A 19,319-nucleotide genomic window follows, 5' to 3' on the forward strand; every position below is an offset into this window, starting at 1 on the left:
GTTTTGTATATCGTTACTAAAAACATTTCTTTACATACTAGTTATCGGCAGCAGCCTCGTGAAAAAAGGTACCCTATGTAAGCAGGGTCTTAGAGTTCTTGCTTCATACCAAATTTAATCAAATACAGTTCTTTGGTTTGGCCGTGAAAGAGCAACAAACAGACAGATAGTTACTTTCTTCTTCTAAAAATGATAATCTATGTATTTGAATACTTATACCTATACGAATATGTATTTATATATAATATGTTAAAAGTACATAATTTAATTTGCAATAAAATATTTTTATTATATATGACTACCAACTTTTACGGACCAAGGAATATATGTAAGAAACGTACACGATACACATTAATATATTATATATATGCAGATACAGGAACACAATGCACACTTTACCGCTATTGCTACAATCGTGAAAGATTGTTTGACACGTGCAAACCGCTCCCGCTTCCGCCGGCACCGTGACCACGGAATCTAAAACTCCCTTGCACACAGCAAACAAAATTTCACGCAAGTACAGGAAACGAGTAGAGTATGGAGTATGATATTAACCAGCTAGCGTCCGCCCGACAGGTTTAATTTGAAAATTTCGAGTCCCGCTAAATGTCTAGGAAATTCGAAACTTACTCCTTACGTATTTTTGTTCTATTTGAGCACTAAAACTGTAAAGTTTAACGACTACGTGTTACACAATACGGTATAAACATTCATTTCGTGTGTTTATTGTATTTTTAAATCGTTACTTTTATTTTTTAATTGGGTACTTGCAATTTTAGTTCATCAAGAATCATTGGCGGTAGGGATTTGGGTACGCTAGGTAGGGACCCAGACGGGATTGTCAGATATTCTACCGCCAAACAGCAGACTCAGAATTGTTGTGTTCCGGTTTGAAGGGCGAGTGAGCCAGTGTGATTACAATCACAAGGAATTTAACATCTTAGTTCCAAAGGTTGATGACGCATTGGAGATGTAAGATGGTTAATATTTCTTACAGCGCCATTGTCTTTGGGCGGTGGTGAACACTTATCAAGTGACTCTTTTGCTCGTTCGCCTTTCTTAATCATTAAAAAGAAACAAAGTCTTCTTTATTCATAAAACCACTATTGAATCGTTATTATATCTGGAAAAACCGGCAAGAAACTCAGGAGTTACTCTTTACTACCATTGTTAGCAGAGAAGTTGATTTAAAACCTCTTCATGTTATCCCAGGAAGTTGAAATTTTACACGTTGGTACAGTTCCATGATTTTTTTATGGTAAGTGTAACCTAGCACTTCGAATTCCAGACAAAAGAACTCCTCAACGGTCAACAGCGTAAAAGCGAAGTTTTGCGTTTTGCTTATTTTTAAATATGTTTTTCTATAGTATGTTCATATTCGTAGTAAAAGATTCGTAAGGCACAATAAATATTTAATTCTGTTGATAGAATATTTCTCCTAACCGATTTTGTCCAATCACATTAAAGTAAAAAAAAACGGCCCACTGCATGGCTAAGGCCTCTCCCTTTAAAAATAAATTCCTCCATCTAAACCTTGTAACATAAGTTCTATCGCTAGAAAGACCATTAAGTGTGACTTTTAAAGTTAAGATTCAAAAACCACGCAACTCAAATATTAAATTTTGCAATTCTTCCGAAAGAATCAACACGTGCTGGTGACGTCAGACCCTTTAAAGCCTACTCGAATAAAGTACATTGGGTTCGCAATGACAATGATCATAATTAAAAATAAATTAAGCTCAGAAAAGCAGATGAGTTATTGAGTTTTAACGAGTTAAGAACAATTATTTACACTCAAATATTGTATTACGAAACGACATCTTCCACGCGAGTAATATTTTCTTCTCATATAATTCAACTGTATTTGGTCACAAAGCGCTTTTAGCGGCTTTAAAATAAGGGAAAAGTTAGTCGTGAATTTTTGTTGTACTCATTCACGCGTTACGTTTTGTAGAGCTAATATTTCAAAGCGAATTTATGCTTGTTCCGCGTGGTTTTATTTTAAATTTGTATTGCTTATTCGTGTATTGAATAAATAATAAGTTTTTTAATTGTAATATATAATCAAAAAATATGACGAAAATATTTTTTGTTTTTTAAAAATTCAGCGTTTAAATTTCATGGCACAAGGAATTAATGCATGAATTTTATTTTTACAGTGAGTGTGTTTATACTGTGAAAGCATGAGAATGTTAGTTGAAAAAAAACCGTCGAGCGATAATATAATCTTAATAATGTTAGAAGAATGATTATTAATAACTTTCTGTATTTGTTATGATCGATAGGCAATTTATTAATAAAATATAAAATAGTTTTCGTTTAACTATCTAGATTTATGTATTGCGAGTACCTACTATAAATCTATAATAAAAGCAGAATCTGAATTATCACATTCTGATATTATAAAAATATCATTTATAATTAAAACGAAATGTAAATGATGTCGGAATTCCACATTCGAACATATTCCAAATTCAAAATATATCTGTACACCGAATCTGTAATGTGACGTCACTAGTAGCGCAATGATTAACCAATGAACGTTCAGCTAATCGCTACTAATAACATTATTATCCAATAAAAACTAACCTAATATATAGACCATATTTTTCGTCCAACGCTGCAACTCCTTCCGTATGGCTCTGCGTTCCTGCTGACAGCGCGCGAATGAGCACTCCGCCATTGCACACGTGCGACAACCCTGAAAACATTACTTTTATTAGTAATTAGCTAATGCTTACACGTGTTGCTAATGTAATGCCTATTTAATTATTATATTTTTGTAAACAATTATCCTGTACTAATTGCGCGCCACCTTTCCTATACATATTATATTATAAGCCTTTATAAACTTTCAACTTGTTAATTAAATATTTTTGGATAAATTGTGGTTGTCTTAGTTTATTATTTAACTATTGATGATCACCTCCACCTTCCACCCATAGACCACTGTAGAAATCCACTACCTAGCTTAGACCCCATGTCTAAGATTTTACTCTTGTGCCTGCAAAACTCGTCAAACAGAAACTCTTCCATACAGAGTGCAACATTTTGGCAATAGAGTTATTGGTAAGGTACTCAGACGGATATACAAAACCCTACCACCGGGTATGTACGGTTAATCTTTGTATTTGTGAAAAGGGACTGTGAAAAAGCCAGCAAGAACTGACTGCAAATGTTATAGTCTGTACTTTAGTTATTGTTACAGGTTCATATCAGATAAAAAGTATGATTATATATTTACTATTAAATGTTTAATATTACGTTATTGATATATTATTAATATAGGTACTTTTAAATGATTAATAATGAAATAATAAAATATTTATTTCCACAAACATTTATTAACAAATTAAAATTTATATAAGTAATGATTTGTAAATGCAAAATCCGAAAATGTAATTTGAAATTCCATTTTTAAAAAGTGGCTTGTTCGTAAACACAGATTTCATTGACTATTATAATATTTAAAAAAAAAAAAACATTCACGAAAAACAATTTAATGAAAAGCGCATTCTAGTGTTCTTAATTTAGAACTATAAATAATTTACATAACAAAAAATAAAAACTAAATAAATACGAATTCGAAATAGTACCCCGTTACTAATACTAAGCTTCACAATCCGTTAGCAGATCCAATTACTATAACATCGTATCGAGTGCGCCGGTGAATGACCCCTGGATGGATTCTTCGAAAAACCTTCTCATCAAGGAGCTCCCTAGCACCCGAATATACCCTAACCACCCGATTTTAGCCCCCGAATTCTTATAGACGCGTTTAAACTTCAAATTTACTTGAACGAGTAAAATTAATCGTGGAAATAACCCCGCTGTCTGCTCGTAAGTCTGAATTTTAGGCGGGATTTTTCTCGTTAAAACCGGTTTAGACGAATTTGTATTCTTCAATGAATAGTTTTAAAAATGGAACGTTCTCTATATAGTTTTATATTTCGAATTTGCGTTTCTATAGTGTTATGTTTTTATTAAGCTTTTATTTAGTAAAGTGTGTGATGGAGTGTATTTAATTTTTACTTTCAGTTCAAATTAAAATATTTTTAATTGATTAAACATTGCCAGTTATTGGTGAGACTGAACGCGTCGTTATTTCGAACTCCAGACGAACGGGGTGGTAGGGGGTATCGCGAAACTATTCTTATTTTAAAATCTCTCCACGGAATATGCCACGAAGAGGTTCTTATTTTAAAAATATCACGCTCCACCGAAATTTTCTTTTTAAAACCCGAGGGGGGTGAGTTCTTCCGAAATCCACCCACGCCAGCGGGCAGTGATAATTTTCTTATTTTATTCAAGACGCCATTACGCTCGAGTGGGTAAGCGGGATATCAAGGGTGAGATCGATACTAATATTCTTGTGTTATTGTTTCGTTCGACGAAAGCGTTACATAATACATGTTCTGCCATTAACTCTAACTCTCTACAACATTTCGCTATGAACTTGAATAAACGGACAGATTAATAAGCTCCTTCACGATAAAATCCTTTCGGGGGTTCTTTTAAATATATCTTTTAAGTCTGTTTTCACAATAAATTATACTTAGTTGCTTAATTTGAACAAAGAAGTTTAATTTAACAGACTACGTTTTTAAAAATCTCAAATTGTTAGCCCCGAAAAATAAACAATTTAAATAACGAAACAAAGACAATCCAGACATTATAATAACAGCCAAGCGACAAATAAAACTTGAAACTGGCCGAAAAGAATATGACGCTTCACCGAAAATCTTTTTTAAAAACCCAAGGAGGTGGAGGTACCAAGTCCACCCCCTGGCCAGTTATGATATTCTTATTTCAGGTCAACCGCCCATTAGATGATAATGCTATGCAGCTCTATAGATTACTTGCGTTTTTTTGGCATTGCTGTATATAGGTAGATCTATGACGACAAAATTCTTCAATCTTCTTCAATTAAAAAAAAAAACTGGCTGACAACTGGTATTTGTAACATTTATAATCTGTATATTACTGTTAATACTGAAAACACACCAATTCTATGTTGTAATGGGTAAGTGTTGGTAATAGGTATTGGTAAGGCATTTTTTAAATGCTATCAAGATGACTATTTAATGCAATTTATAATCCGTGCAAAATGTTTAAATTATCTTTATTTTTTTTTATTTTAATGTATGAAATGTAAGATGCTAAGCTATGCAAAGCGATGTTTTCGTGAACGATAAGCATTAAAATTGCTCGCAGCGTTCCGATTTTGTTATTAAGATTGTGTGTGTGGCTTTATGTCCCAAGACGGCACAAAGACAGTCTTTGCCATGTTCACTTTTTTAAAATGTTAATTACTTTTTTAAGAACACTGTGTGAAGAAAAATTTTCGCTTTGAGAATAAGGAGTTTTATATACAAAAGAATTTTGTCAAATAATTCTTTCTCGTTTTTAAATTAAGAACTATGTCGATCTCGGTGTAGATAATAATATATTATTATCATTGGCGCGATAATTAAATTCCAAATTCGAATTTGCTTGACAATTTTACGACGAACGTGTGTTCTGAATTGTACGCGCTGTAAATTTTCATCAAAGAGATCAACATACGCTGGTCTTTATTTCAACAAACTAACAATTAATACAAATAAAATATTTAAATCCATATATTGTTGAGATAAGTTATTCAAATACCTTTCCATTTAAGCTCTTAGAATTAATAAAGTACTACTAAGGAAATTCACGTGCACCGAAAGTTAAGTCTTATTCGTTGTTCGATAAGTGTCATATTTGAATACAGCTCAGGACCCTACCCTTCCAAGGTCCTAACCTAGTCAGTAAAGAGAGATTGTGTCACTGTACCATTGTAACTTCTGTTTCGATGTAAAGTCAATATATTACTACGAGACACGTTAAAAATAAAAATTAATGAGTTCCAGTAGTTATTTTACTTCAATTATGTTATACATAAGAATTACTCATTTCTTATGACATATCAACTGACATTTGTTAAAATATATTTAAAACAAAAGAGTTTTTTTTGAGAATTTGGCAAGTTTTAATTACCTCGCGTCTGGGACTTAACGAATATAAAAAAATAAAACACTAAAATGTATGTAAAAAAAAAAACGTTATAAAATTATGGGTTAAATAACGAAATTGTACTCATAATTAGTGACATACCCTAAGTACATAATTGACTTAATTAAATAAGTGAATAAAAAAAAACTTAAAAAACCGATGACACAATACACAATGGGGGGTAATGTCTACACGCCGAGGGGGTAAAACGCATGTAATTTATTCATAACATGCAGATTCCGATACGAACAAATGCATGCTAATTTCGCATAAAAAAGCCAATAATCTTCCCGCCAATTTCAATCGCTGTCAAATTTGGGTTCCCCCCTTCCCCCCCAGATCAATTTACGATAACTCGGTTTCGCCGTCTCTCTCCTCCTTAAGACACCCGGCTATCCCCGTCCCCCCGGATAACTTCTAGAATCGTAACGGGGATGGGGTAGAACTGGGTATGTAGTATAAATTGATATGGCGGGATGTGTCGGTGTTTGATTGATTTTTTTATGTTCATTTAAATGTTGAGTGGATACAATGCTTTGGTCTAAACTAAACGCTGGGACTTTGAATCTGTGAATACTGAGGCTTACATTTTGGATTGTGTAAATCTGTGTAGAAACTAATGAATCTAGCGAGTAGTAGATAGTTTTATTGAATCAGAGATTGCGTCCCGTTAATCGTTAATAGGCATTTCACGCGATAGGAGAATCTTATGGTAAAATATATGGTGAAATATCATTTGATTAGCTATTGATGATATGTGTCATTAATCATACATTTTTAATATCCTTACTAGAAAGGAAGTTTGTGTGGTTCCTTTACAAAGCTTCAGAAGAACGTGATAATGTTTTTTGTATATAAATAATTTATTAATAAAAAAAATATATATAAGAAATATTTATTGTGTTATGATTAATATTTGTCAAGTAAATATATTGTCACATATAAGTTTCTCCACGTTACACAACCTTAGCATTCTCTCACGCGGGTATGGCCCGGGTCTTATTTTTAACTGTTGTGTGCGTCACGTCCGTGTGTGCACGGGGGTGGTGTGTGCGTGTGTGCGTGTGTTTGAAATATACCCCCGTACCGTGGCTCGGAATTGATGTTTTTAATTAGTTTCCAACGCTTTTCGTCGGTCGCCACCGTCGCGTTTTTATTATTTATTAAATTAATTTATTTACCCATTCGTTATTTGTGATTCTGCGGTCTGTCCGAGGTTAAGAATATGCATTTGTTAGGTTCTCGATGTCATTATTGTAATTAATAAATTTCATTTCATTAGGGACTGATTTAGTTTAATTAAATATTCGCTATCAAATACAAATACAGATAATAAAAAAATAAGTATATTAGATAACAATATCAAATTTGAATCAACGCGTACTTTGTCATATTTAATTTACGTAGACTGTGTGTAATTCAGTACACCTGGTTAAAGTGAAACATTATTGTTTTTTTTTATGTATAAAATAATTACTTTAATCGATCTAATTACAAGCCAAGCCATCAAACCTCAAACCTCGACCGATATCAACTAAACTTTAATTGAATAAACATCGCGTGAAACAATTTTCGTCAAAGTTTTTAATGTAAAACGAAACGGTAACCCGGCCGCTTCCTGAAAACTTGCCATTGTTCAAATTTCAATGGATGGAACTTTCTCGACGCCACGCTTTGATCTAACAAGTGATTTTGGTACATCGGTGTTGGTAGTTACTGGGTTTTCCGTCAGCTATGTTAGTTCTAAATTTAATCTGTTCTTAATTTTATTCATTTCGTGATTTTTATTTTTATTTGAAATTGGAATAATTATTTTGTACTTGTTACTTTTATTTGTGTTTTTTTTTTAATTAATAAAGTCAAGGGCAAAGGCGTTATCTGAGGATCTACTCGTGACATTGGCATTATTAGAAATATGAACAATTCCTTAAAACATGAGGCGTCATGCACCACCAACCATATGAATTAAGGTATATAATATAGGTAGTCGGACGAGCGAATAGCACACCTAATTGTAAGTAGTCTCATAGTCACCGCGCTGTAAGAATTACTCCAATGCACAAAAAGCCTTGGGATCTAAGATTTTATGTCCCTTGTGCCTGTAGTTATACTGGGTGACTCAACCCTCAAACCGGAACACAACAATACAAAGTATTACTATTTGTTGTTATAATATGTGATGAGAGGTACTTACCCAGGCGGGCTTACACAAAGCCCTACCAAGTAGTGACACCATACGATTGCAAATATAATACAAAATATGTCTCTTAAACGAAACACGTGATATAAATACTCGCGTTATTCGCATCAATATCGGTTCAGTAATTCAGATATTTATTGTGTATATAGGTTTAGAGGCACACGATGCATTTTAAATTTGCGATAGTGTTTCTTTAATCCCCTAGAGGTAAATAATAAAGCCCCGAGTTCGTTTTCCTATCCAACTGCAGTAGCAAACTTTGAGATTATCTTAGTGGAATTTAAACAATTTATAAAACCTTATGTTCTTTTATACTGTAAAATTATAACGGTATTTTCTTCATACTGACTTATACTGGCTTACACTGGTTCGTACTTGTTTTATATAACAATAAAAATAGATAATGTATTTACGAAAGTCAGAATTACATTACATTATTTCAGATATATTTATAATAAATTCTTATTATCCCATAAATCATAATACACGGGAAACGGCAAGGCTGTTATGAAATTCAAATATAGAACGCGCGAGCATTTTTAAAATTTAAATCAAACATATTTTAGAAAAAAAAAATACGCTGCATCACCAGTTTGAATATAAATTTGGAATTTCTTCCGAATCGTTTGAACATTTGAATGTGACCCACAAATATTCTTCCAACGTAACGGATTTACTTTTTTTGCCGTTACGCGAACAGCGTTCGAGATTTAAAATAGATAAAAAGTGCATTTGTGTTTCAAACAATGTATTTCATTTTTAATAACAAATAACGAACTCGAATAAAATATAACAATTGATTTCTAAATATTAATTTTAATTCGAATTAAATTAATGATTTTAAAAGTAACGTTTAATTTTTTAGAAAGTTTCACAAAATATATACGGCAGCTCCAACAGTTATTGCGTTTGAGAATAGTTTCCATTAGTTCGTAGCGGCGTATTTACTGGCTGTGCCAGTAGGTTGAATACCTGTTGCTGCCATTGTTTTCGTCTGCTAGTTTTGGCTCACGCCGCCAACAAGTTTATTATGAAAGCCGTGCCACGAATAAAAAACGCACCATGTTGTATTTTCGACTTTTAAGTTGTGCTGGAAAATAGCTGGATTTTAGTGCGAATATATTTTCCAACGAGTTGATATTTTAAACGCTGGAATGTTTTTTTTTTTAGTATACAATTCTTGAATACATGTATTATAGTTGTGAACCGAAGTTATTTATGCAATGGGTTTTCTGTTACTTTTATAAACTTGTTCTAATTTAAAATTTTACTAATCCAAGGTACGATAATGTAAAGCAATATTATAAAGTATAATTAAAACCAATTATAACTTCTTATACGTTCAATAACTTATAATTTTCCAATCCGAAGTGCCGGGGAGCCGAAAAAAATCTTATCCCCCGTTTATCCCAACTTGTGGGGGGAAAGGGGGGTGGCTTCCTCCGCGCCTGTGTGAAAGAATGCAGGAATCAATACAGCGGGCACTTTAAATTGCCCTGTTACTTGACCCCCTTATTTGGGGTAGGGATAATTATAATATGATTAAGTTATGTGATATGGGGTGTGGGGTTCGTAAGATGTGTGGGAATATATTATTATCTTTGGATGGTCCTATTTCCTTTAGCTATGGAAAATTAAAAGATTTTGTTACGTACTTTGATAGTACTTTTAGAAGGCGGAGACATTACACATACATTTAGGTACCTATATACGTTTTTTTTTCTATGTTTATCATACACATTGAGCTTAGATTGTCCAATGAATCGAACACGTAAATCGTAGGTTCAAATCTAGCCAAGTTTCATTCAGTTGTATTGTTTCATATTATAATAATCTCATCACGTGATGAGAATGAAAACTTAAAGAGGAATTTGATGATTATTATTAGGTTCATGAAGTATTAAATTTGATAATAAAAAAATCAAAGTTAATTCGTATGATAATTTACTACAAGATATCCAAAATAATGCTTCTGCATTATAAAGAAAATGCTTTTATTTTTTATTTTTTCAATGTCTGCCAAACCAATCTTATAACGATCAAAATACTCTAGGGTCAGTCGAAGTTCAATTGGATAGGATTGAAATCGAAAAATAATATTTCAACATATATTTGAAACAAATTTCAATTCTAATAAAGTGTTCGATATTTAAAAATAAGAATTCCGTTGATAGAATGCTAAGTTTCACATACCAACTATATAATTCTAAATTTAACTCTAACGTTCTATATTTAAAAAAATAAAAATAACGAATGGGAATTTCGTTGCTGGGATGCACGCTACGTACCGTTCCACATACGAACTAAAAACGGTTGAATAGATCAGCCATTTAAACCTTCAACTTAATTGTCAAGGAGGAAAAATTAAAAGAAACAAAAATAAACAAACACAAGTCGCCGTTGAATCTTAACAAAAACCCGAATGAAAGACAGAAATGAGCCATCACAGTTAAAACAATGCTAGGAAAAATAGTGGGGGGAAAATTGGTCATAATGAGTGTCTCCCCCTCGAACCCCCTTCGGGTCAAGCGAGGAAATAAAATTTTAAATTGAAGCCGTGAAAAAGACAAAACGGGGTAAGTTAGGGGATGTGCACACGGGTCGTTTGTTACTTTTATTATTTAATTTTTCACGTGAAAGTGTAGTGCGGTCTTGTGAAGGAGCTGCGATGTTTTTGATACTTTGAGGTTTGAAAAAGGAACGTCTGCCAACAAGACACGAGTGGAGATGAAAGTGACCGACTGGACAACTGGCACATGTTAAGTATGGTCAGCAAAAACTGATTTTACTCGCAATTTTTTTCGTTACTAATCATAAGTATTTTTTTTTCTATAAAAGATACATGCTTATATAGTGATATTTTTCACTTAGTACAAATTAGATATTTATTATTTTGTTTTATTTGATATTTAATTTTTTGTTAGTTAAGTAAGATATATTTTCGCCACATAATATGACGAAAGCTCATTTCTCCTACTTCTATGGCATTCATCATCACTTTTCTCACACAATTTATTTTACTCGTTTAATTATTTATAAACATGAACAGGCAGGTAATCAATTATACGAACACTATCGGCTAGTGTGAAACAGCTTTATCGTAACTCGTCTGGCGCAAGTAAAATTAAAATTATAACTATAAATTAAACATGAACTTTAATATTTTAGGAATGCGTTCAATTTTACTACTATTCGTATCATAATCAAATATCTTATTTAATATGTCACTTATATTTTCGACTAGAATCTCACACTAACATTATTTCGCTTTATATCATATTTGAGAAAAATATATTTAAAAACGAATTTTATTAGAAAACCGAATTTGTGTTCTGATTGTTTTTATTAAAAAATGTCTGATATGAAATGTGAAATGATAATAAATAATGTTTGAAAAATCTTTGTATAAAATAATTCAAGAATAACATTTCAGTATCTAAGAAATACAAACATGATATCTCTTCTATTAATAAGAAGCCGATCCCCAAATATAATTTAATAAATTTAATCAAACAATAGACTATTTCTTGTCTCCAAATGTCATGTTACTCTCTTATACTGAGCCGTCATCCCTTTATAACGCTGCTCGTACTGATAATAATTCCTAGTTATAGATTACTATGAATGAGAAATATAGGTCTAAATAATCATATCATAGTAATTTACAAAATTACTTTACTCTATATTTTTTTTTAAATTGTTTTTATTTAAATATCTAATTATATTTTTTTTAGATGACCGTCTAGTTCGATGTTCCACGTGTGTCGGGCGTCCCGACAGCGACGTTTTTGTTAAATTTGCAAAAGTGTTTTCTCTCGTCAAAGTAATTGTAATCGGAGACTTTGAGCAGTTAGGAATTCTGTAAAGCTATTACAGACAGCGCGACAGTCACCCAACACTGTAATTAAATCACATAAGTTTTGCAACGACACAATTTGACAAAACGAACGAACGAAATTTATTTATTAAACATTTCAAATTAGTCACATCAAAACCTTGTAACACTATAAAAACAACTCAAAATTATTTTTTATTAAAAATAGTTTACAATGATAATTCTAAAATAAATAATTTGAAAAACGTACTTTCAAATTATAAAACAAAAATATTAATATTTAAAATAAAATAATTGAACGTTCGATTTTCGTAAAATCTGTTTCACGATGAATTTTCAAAAACACGTAAACTCGAAGTTACCTTGTGAAGCTAATCCGATATACCGAGTCGGGATGGGTTATACGGTTACCGAGTTACGGGGACAGACGACGCATATATCATATACATACATATATCGTTATAATGGTAATGTAATTGAGGCTTTATAAGTGTTTTAAAAATAGAATTACTCAATTGATTCTTAAAATATATGACTCAGTATTATTAAAGAGCTCAATGTGAAACTAGAACTAAATAATTTCTAATTAATTTTATTGTTTGGGAATCCCCAATATGGACGTTTAGGTATCTCTACTCCCGTTTATAAATCTAATGAGTCATTTGACCGATTTCGATTGTCGAATGGAGTTTTCCGATTCACGTTTGCTTTATTATAAAATCAGCCAATAGAAAATAGTTTCACCTCTAAAAAGAAATTCTAAGTAATAAAGGAAGCACCGTAAATCAGACATGAAAAAAAACGGGGAAATTAAAACAAACAGCGAAGGAAAACCACCCGATATATTCTATACCGTCTAAAATATTCCGAGTGACCACAAAATTCAATTTGCACGTTCAGAAAATACTTCTTATACTCCCAGACGTACAAAATGAAAACATGCTACGGAAAAAAGTAGGGGTGAAGCAGGAATTAAACTTGGGTGGGGAGTGGGGAGAGGGGGGAAAGACGTTGGATGATTAATTATTAGTTTGTGTGTGTTCGAAAGATAGCGTTCTATCGCTGTGAGCTGTGGGAGGGATGTTTTATTAATTACGTCGGTAATTAAATATACGTCCTTTTTTTGTTTTCGATGTGTGGAATATATGATTATAATATATTAATAAGATGGTAATATATAATATATACATATTGTACGTGTGCGATTTGTATTCCATAGATTATATAATTATTTAGAAGTGACATTCGAATTTCGAATCGATTTTTTTTTCTTCAATATCGTAACAAAGGAATTACTGAATGAGTCTAAAGGCTGTATAAATCTGATATATATTATATTTTATATGTAATGAGTAATTTTGATTTAATATTTCAAAATTATCAATAAAAATAAACTCACAATAAAGTCCACCCATTCGCACTAATGAGAGTCTCACAGATTAAAAAAGCAATAATTACTATGTCTTGTATTAAAACCTAATTAGTGACTTGAGAACACTAAGCAGATAACCAGATATCGAGGGGATTGCAGGTATCACTTAAGTTCAGATAGATTATATATTAATTATGTATGTTCGTATGTTTGAAATTTTCTATATATTTCTTGATTCTTAACCACTTAGAGACTGAGTTTATACGTTACCTAATTATAGTGGTAGAGCTTTGTGCATGCCCGTCTGGGTAGGTATCCCCCACTCATCAGATATTCTACCGCTAAACAGCAGTACTCAGTATTGTTGTGTTCCGGTTTGAAGCGTGACTGAGCCAGTGTTACTGCAGGCACAAGGGACGTAACATCTTGGTTCCCAAGGTTGGTGGCGCATTGGTGATATAAGGAATGGTTAATATTTCTTACAACGCCATTGTCTATGGGCGGTGGTGACCACTTACCATCAGATGATATCATAAAAAAAATGTAAGCGTATATTTGTATAAAATTGTAATTCTCAACTGATAATTACAATAGGTCCAAAATGACTTAAGAGCTTAGGATTTTAAATGTTACGTCACAAATTCTATCTTTTTAAATTACTTATATATCGTAAGCTCAGAACAAGATACATATGACATCAATTTTCAACTTTGCCGATATTTAATATAAAATTTGTAGTATTCGTCGATTTTCATGCGGTTTAAGTAATAATTGATTTATTATTTTTAATAAACTATGTCACTGATTGTAGAGGAGTTTCTTAACGGTTCTTTGTAGAATCTACATTACCGGATCGGTAGCTTTATATTTAATTTAATCATGTAAAATGACTGAGTATTTTTGATATTGATATCTATACCTATTAAAATAAGTGAAAACGTTTTGTATGCCAAACTGAAATACTGCTAAACGTTAATTGGTGTATAAATTTAATATAAATTATGCCAAGGACTCGAAAGAATAGTAAGATTGATAAATTAATAATATCTCTATAAGACAAGGGCGTGCTTTATAGAGTCTGTTATATTTCTGGTGCTAGCTTCTAACTGAAGTACCCAAGCAGTCACCATAAATGTCTACCAATTTTAAACATTGCCAATATCTTATTTAAAAAAAAACATCCCTTACAAGACGAAACTTTGCTCAGGTTTTAGGGGTTGGTCGTTAACTGTTAGGCTTAATAAGTAACCTTTGACCTTTCTTTGACTTCAGGCTTGCTTAATATCTAATGTAATCAAATTCAATTTCATCATTCAGACAGACAGAATTACTTTCACGTTTATAGTATTATTATAGATCGAAAACTGAATGATACTGGTTTATACGATGAATGTTGGACGTAGGTGGATACGTCAGAGGACATCTCGTTACAGAAAATTCCTTTACAATCCAAATTTTATATAAATATCCTAGAAGGTCATAACATTCCATTTTCAAATCATGAAGTATTTAGAGACGTTCTTAAAAAAAATCAAAAGCGTCAAAATGTCAATTTCGATAGCCATATCTGGACTCGTGTTTCAATAACACCGTTTTGTACTTCCCTTGCTCTCCTCTATTCAAAAGTATCACGCCTGTCGTATGGCTATCATAATTTTACTTGATATTCTATAATAGTATTGGTCCATTGGAATTTGGACTTTATTTTAATGATACAGAGTCGAGTTTCGTTCGTCTTACGTCCGCATTATTACGATCGTGACCAAGTTGACCCAGTGGCTCAGTCGCTGTATTTTGTACTATCGACAAAACTCAAGACTAAAATATACGATTACTTTGTATTATTACTCTCCTTCGAAATTTGTTTTTGTTGTTGTTTTGGACTTTAGATTAATATTTGAAAATAAAGTTTGTAATTTCGACATGGTCTCTTAAATTTTATTAAAAAGATACGTTTTCTTACGAAATTAAAAAACACAGACGTATTTTGAGGAGCGATGTATTTATGCATTTGAAACTTGGACATTTAGTAATTTAAAAATAATAATATTCTTAAATTCGTTTTAGTATAATTTGATCAGACAAAACGTCGGGCGTCCTACTTCGCCTAATGTCTCGTTATAGATAAAATTGATCCAATCTTCATCTTCATCTAATTATCTTAACCGAAGCCCAGACAAAGAACGCCATAACGTCCGTCGCTGCTCACAAAAGAGACGCCGAAAAACTGCATATCCAAAATCTAATTAACTGGTCCACCAACAAAGAATCCTTTGTAACATCTTACGTCCGAGAGAGAGCGGGACCGCGAGAAAAATGCACCCCCCTAACCCCCATTTGGGGGGGACGACCCACTCCCTAGCGAAAGGGTGGCTGTATACATTTTTTCTTTTCCTTTTCTTAAGACGAAAATTTGTTACGCTTTTTATACCTATACACTTGGGGAGTTGGCGCCGATCAATAGTACAGTTACCCCCTTATCACGCCACCCTTTATCAATATTTCGTGCTTCAGTTTTTATGCGATGCGTCTAAATAATTAATTAGGTTCCAACTTTGGGATCTGGATATCTCCCTAGTGTAGCATGCTAGATTGTTTTCGAAAGTCGTCGCCTTTTTGTTTCGACTTTGAATGATTGCCAAAAATTTCTTTATTTCGGTCCATTTGTTGAATTGATGGAGGGATGAAGAGAAAAGAAAATCAAACAATACGATTTATAATGACTCTCCGTCATCTAAAGCCGAATTCAATTAAAGTCGTTTTTAATTTTAACCAAATCTCACCCAAAAAATATAGCGACAAACTTAACAAAGCATTGTTGTAGTTGCGGATTTTTTTGGTGTGCTCTCTAAGTATTTTAAGTTCGCTCGAGTTCTTATTTAGTCAGTAGCCGTGGAGGCTTATGAAATTAGGTCAAGGGGTTTTGGGAGCACATCGATGGAAGTTTGGCTTCTCGCTAAGCATACGTTACTCCTCGCTCTCAGCTTTTCGGGACCGATGTTCTAATATTCGAAAATTGCTCGACATACATTTAAAAAAAAATGAAATGCATTTTTTGATTAAAAAAATTGTACTCCACGTTTAAAAAGACATCAAGCATCTTTCAGTGGAATTTAAGAAAAAGAAAAATAGAAGATAAACTGTCTTCAAGAGAAATTCCGAGAAAAAATTATTAGCGTTTGTGGACCTGAATTAATTTAAATCTTAATTGAAATATAATTATTACATACTTATTGTCAAATTGTTATTTGAATCTTAATTGTAGCCGCGATATCAACTTGTAATATTAACTCGTTTTGTGTTGTCAGTTGCAGAATGAACGGATTTAGATTCGTGAATGTATTCAAAGATGTTCTGATTAAAAGGAATTCAATAAGAAGCAAAAGTATGGAAACCGCTATCCCTATAAAGGTTTTCTTTTATATATTATTTGTATCATTTATTAATGAGTACTATTGATAAATTATTTGATATTTTCGTCTGAAGTGGACGTAAGGTTTCCACGGTTATCAAGTATTATCTCAACTTTAGGTAAGCTTTCAGAGCAAAGTGGCGTACCTGAAGCCTTGGTTGTAGTTTTTTACGTTTTTGCCCGATCCTTTGGCAGCGCTATTAAAAAGTTCCTGAGGTGAATTATAAGATATTCCACTCCATGGCATTTAAATGGTACTATTTTATTCATTTATTAAATGTCTTCGACTTTGTTCGTGTTTTGTTTAAAATAATAGATGTGCGAGAATTGTTTTTATAGATATTAGATATTATTTTATTTTTTGTAGTACTCTCTTTTTGATTTTGTATAAAGATTCTTTATTATTCTATTATATATAAATTACATTATTCATTTATTTGGATAGATTATCGCACCACAAAATAACTAAAACGATCGAGCTTTACTATCTTGGTGTGCGTGACCGCTACGCTTGACATTCGTCAAACTTCATACTACTTCACTAGCGTGCGTGGACTTAATGGCCAACTGTTGGCCTCTATTTTTCGACGCGTTCTAAGTTGGTCTATCAAAACAAACAAATAATAATTAAAGATATATACTGATAAAAAAGTCGTGTCATCGTTTACTGCCTAGAAAAAGCTGATAGAGATATTTTAACAAAATTTTCTTGTGAATGTTCTTTTACTTGAGGCTTGCTGTCAGAAATGTCTATTTTATTTATTCTAATTCATCGAGTGCGTTGGCCCAGCAGTGGGTACATTTGCATATGCCCTTACTTTTCTTTTATTTCAGTCATATTATAGTCGAATTTAACATTATCAACGTTCTCTTTTTATGTAACCATATAATGAATTTGACTCAAGGATTAAGACAAGCTGATTTAATATATCAAATTTGACGACGGCAAAGATAGAGGAGTACCTTCCACGGATATTATAATTAACAGAAATATTTAAGTAAAGTTAAAAATTGATTAGAAAAGAAACTGAAAACTATTTTAAATTAGCCTCACAATATATTTTTTTGTTATGGCGTAGGTTAGGATGAGCATATGGGTCACCTGATGGTATGTGGTCACCACCGCCCATAGACAATGGTGCTGTAAGAAATATTAACCATTCCTTACATTACCAATGCGTCACCAACTTTGAGTTTTGGGAACAAAAATGTTATGTCCTTTGTGCCTGTAGTTACACTGGCTCACTCACCCTGCAAGCCAGAACACAACAATTCTGAATACTGTTGTTGTAGAATATCTGATGAGTGGGTGGTACCTTTCCAGACGGGCTTGCAGAAAGCCCTACCACCAAGTAATTTACCTACCACCCAAATTTTACTCTTATGTTAAAATAATGGTTAAAGGCTGTATAGCGATTTGAGTTTCACTCACTCACGCACACTGAAGTGCGTGAGTGAGTGAAACACAAACGTAATGTGAGCTTTACTAAAAGGGGATTATGTTTTGCTTTCTTGAGATCTACCGTTGAGTAATCGTTTGATTGATCCTGTACCATTATCTAGTTTTGCAACGAAATACTTAAATAAATATGGACCCTCAGTATAAACAATTACTAGTCCAGTTTAGAATTATTTTATTAAAAGGGTAACAGATTCACACGATAAGAATTCAACCCGGAAACAAGGCAAGAAAAAATAAATATTAACATTAATTAAGTTGTTACACTCCAAATAGGGAATGTGAAAAAGTTGATAATAGCAGTCAGCCATAATAAGAATGCCCTTTAGAATTTACATTAGAATGTTCTAGACTACTTTGTAAGTCGACATAATAGAAACCTTATGGCCCAGTGGATACGAGATTTTTTTTTAATTTCAAATAGATAGGCTGACTGGCATATGGACTTGATTGTAAGTGGTCACCACTGGTTAATGATATTGGTAGTGTAATAAATATTAATCCTTAGTTACATGCATCCACCACCTTGGAAATCTATCATCTGACATAGGATGTCATGACTCTTAGTACCTGTAGATCATCACAAAACTGTTCCCCAGTAGAATAAGTAATGATTTGTATGTAATAATATTCATACCATTTTTTTCTAGTTGTATGCGCAATACAAGGTTACAAAAAATAACAATTCTTAACACATAAAATTTGGATATGATAAATATTTATAAAGCGATTCGACTTCCATAATGGGTCACCTGGTAGTAAGATCCCCCGTAGACTTTGGAAATTCATTTTGCCATTATTAACAATGCACCATATACCTTGGAATACATCATATACTTTGATTCCATCACATCATAAATACTAGTGGTGTGAACGGTGACTCAGAAGGCTTGCAAAACTTTACCCCGAGTCAAGAGTCAAAAGTCTTACTACCTTGCAACATGAAAGTTGTAGGTTCAATTCTGACCCTCTTAGATCGTGCTCACTTTAAGCCAAAGTTTTACA

At 32.6% G+C, this 19,319-nt stretch overlaps 1 protein-coding gene across 3 annotated transcripts in view; it reads right to left on the bottom strand.

The window, feature by feature from the left end:
• The window catches only part of LOC125073240 (mushroom body large-type Kenyon cell-specific protein 1), a 195,330-nt gene that overhangs the window by 119,713 nt on the left and 56,298 nt on the right, over positions 1-19,319 (bottom strand). For all 3 annotated transcript variants that reach the window (XM_047683998.1, XM_047684000.1, XM_047683999.1), the window contains exon 2: positions 2,590-2,701. In XM_047683998.1, coding sequence (XP_047539954.1) covers positions 2,590-2,683 — 94 coding nt within the window. In that variant the 5' untranslated portion in view covers positions 2,684-2,701. The remainder of the gene's footprint in view (positions 1-2,589; positions 2,702-19,319) is intronic.

The sequence above is a fragment of the Vanessa atalanta genome, chromosome 23 (genome assembly GCF_905147765.1).
Source record: "Vanessa atalanta chromosome 23, ilVanAtal1.2, whole genome shotgun sequence".
Taxonomy (NCBI): domain Eukaryota; kingdom Metazoa; phylum Arthropoda; class Insecta; order Lepidoptera; family Nymphalidae; genus Vanessa; species Vanessa atalanta.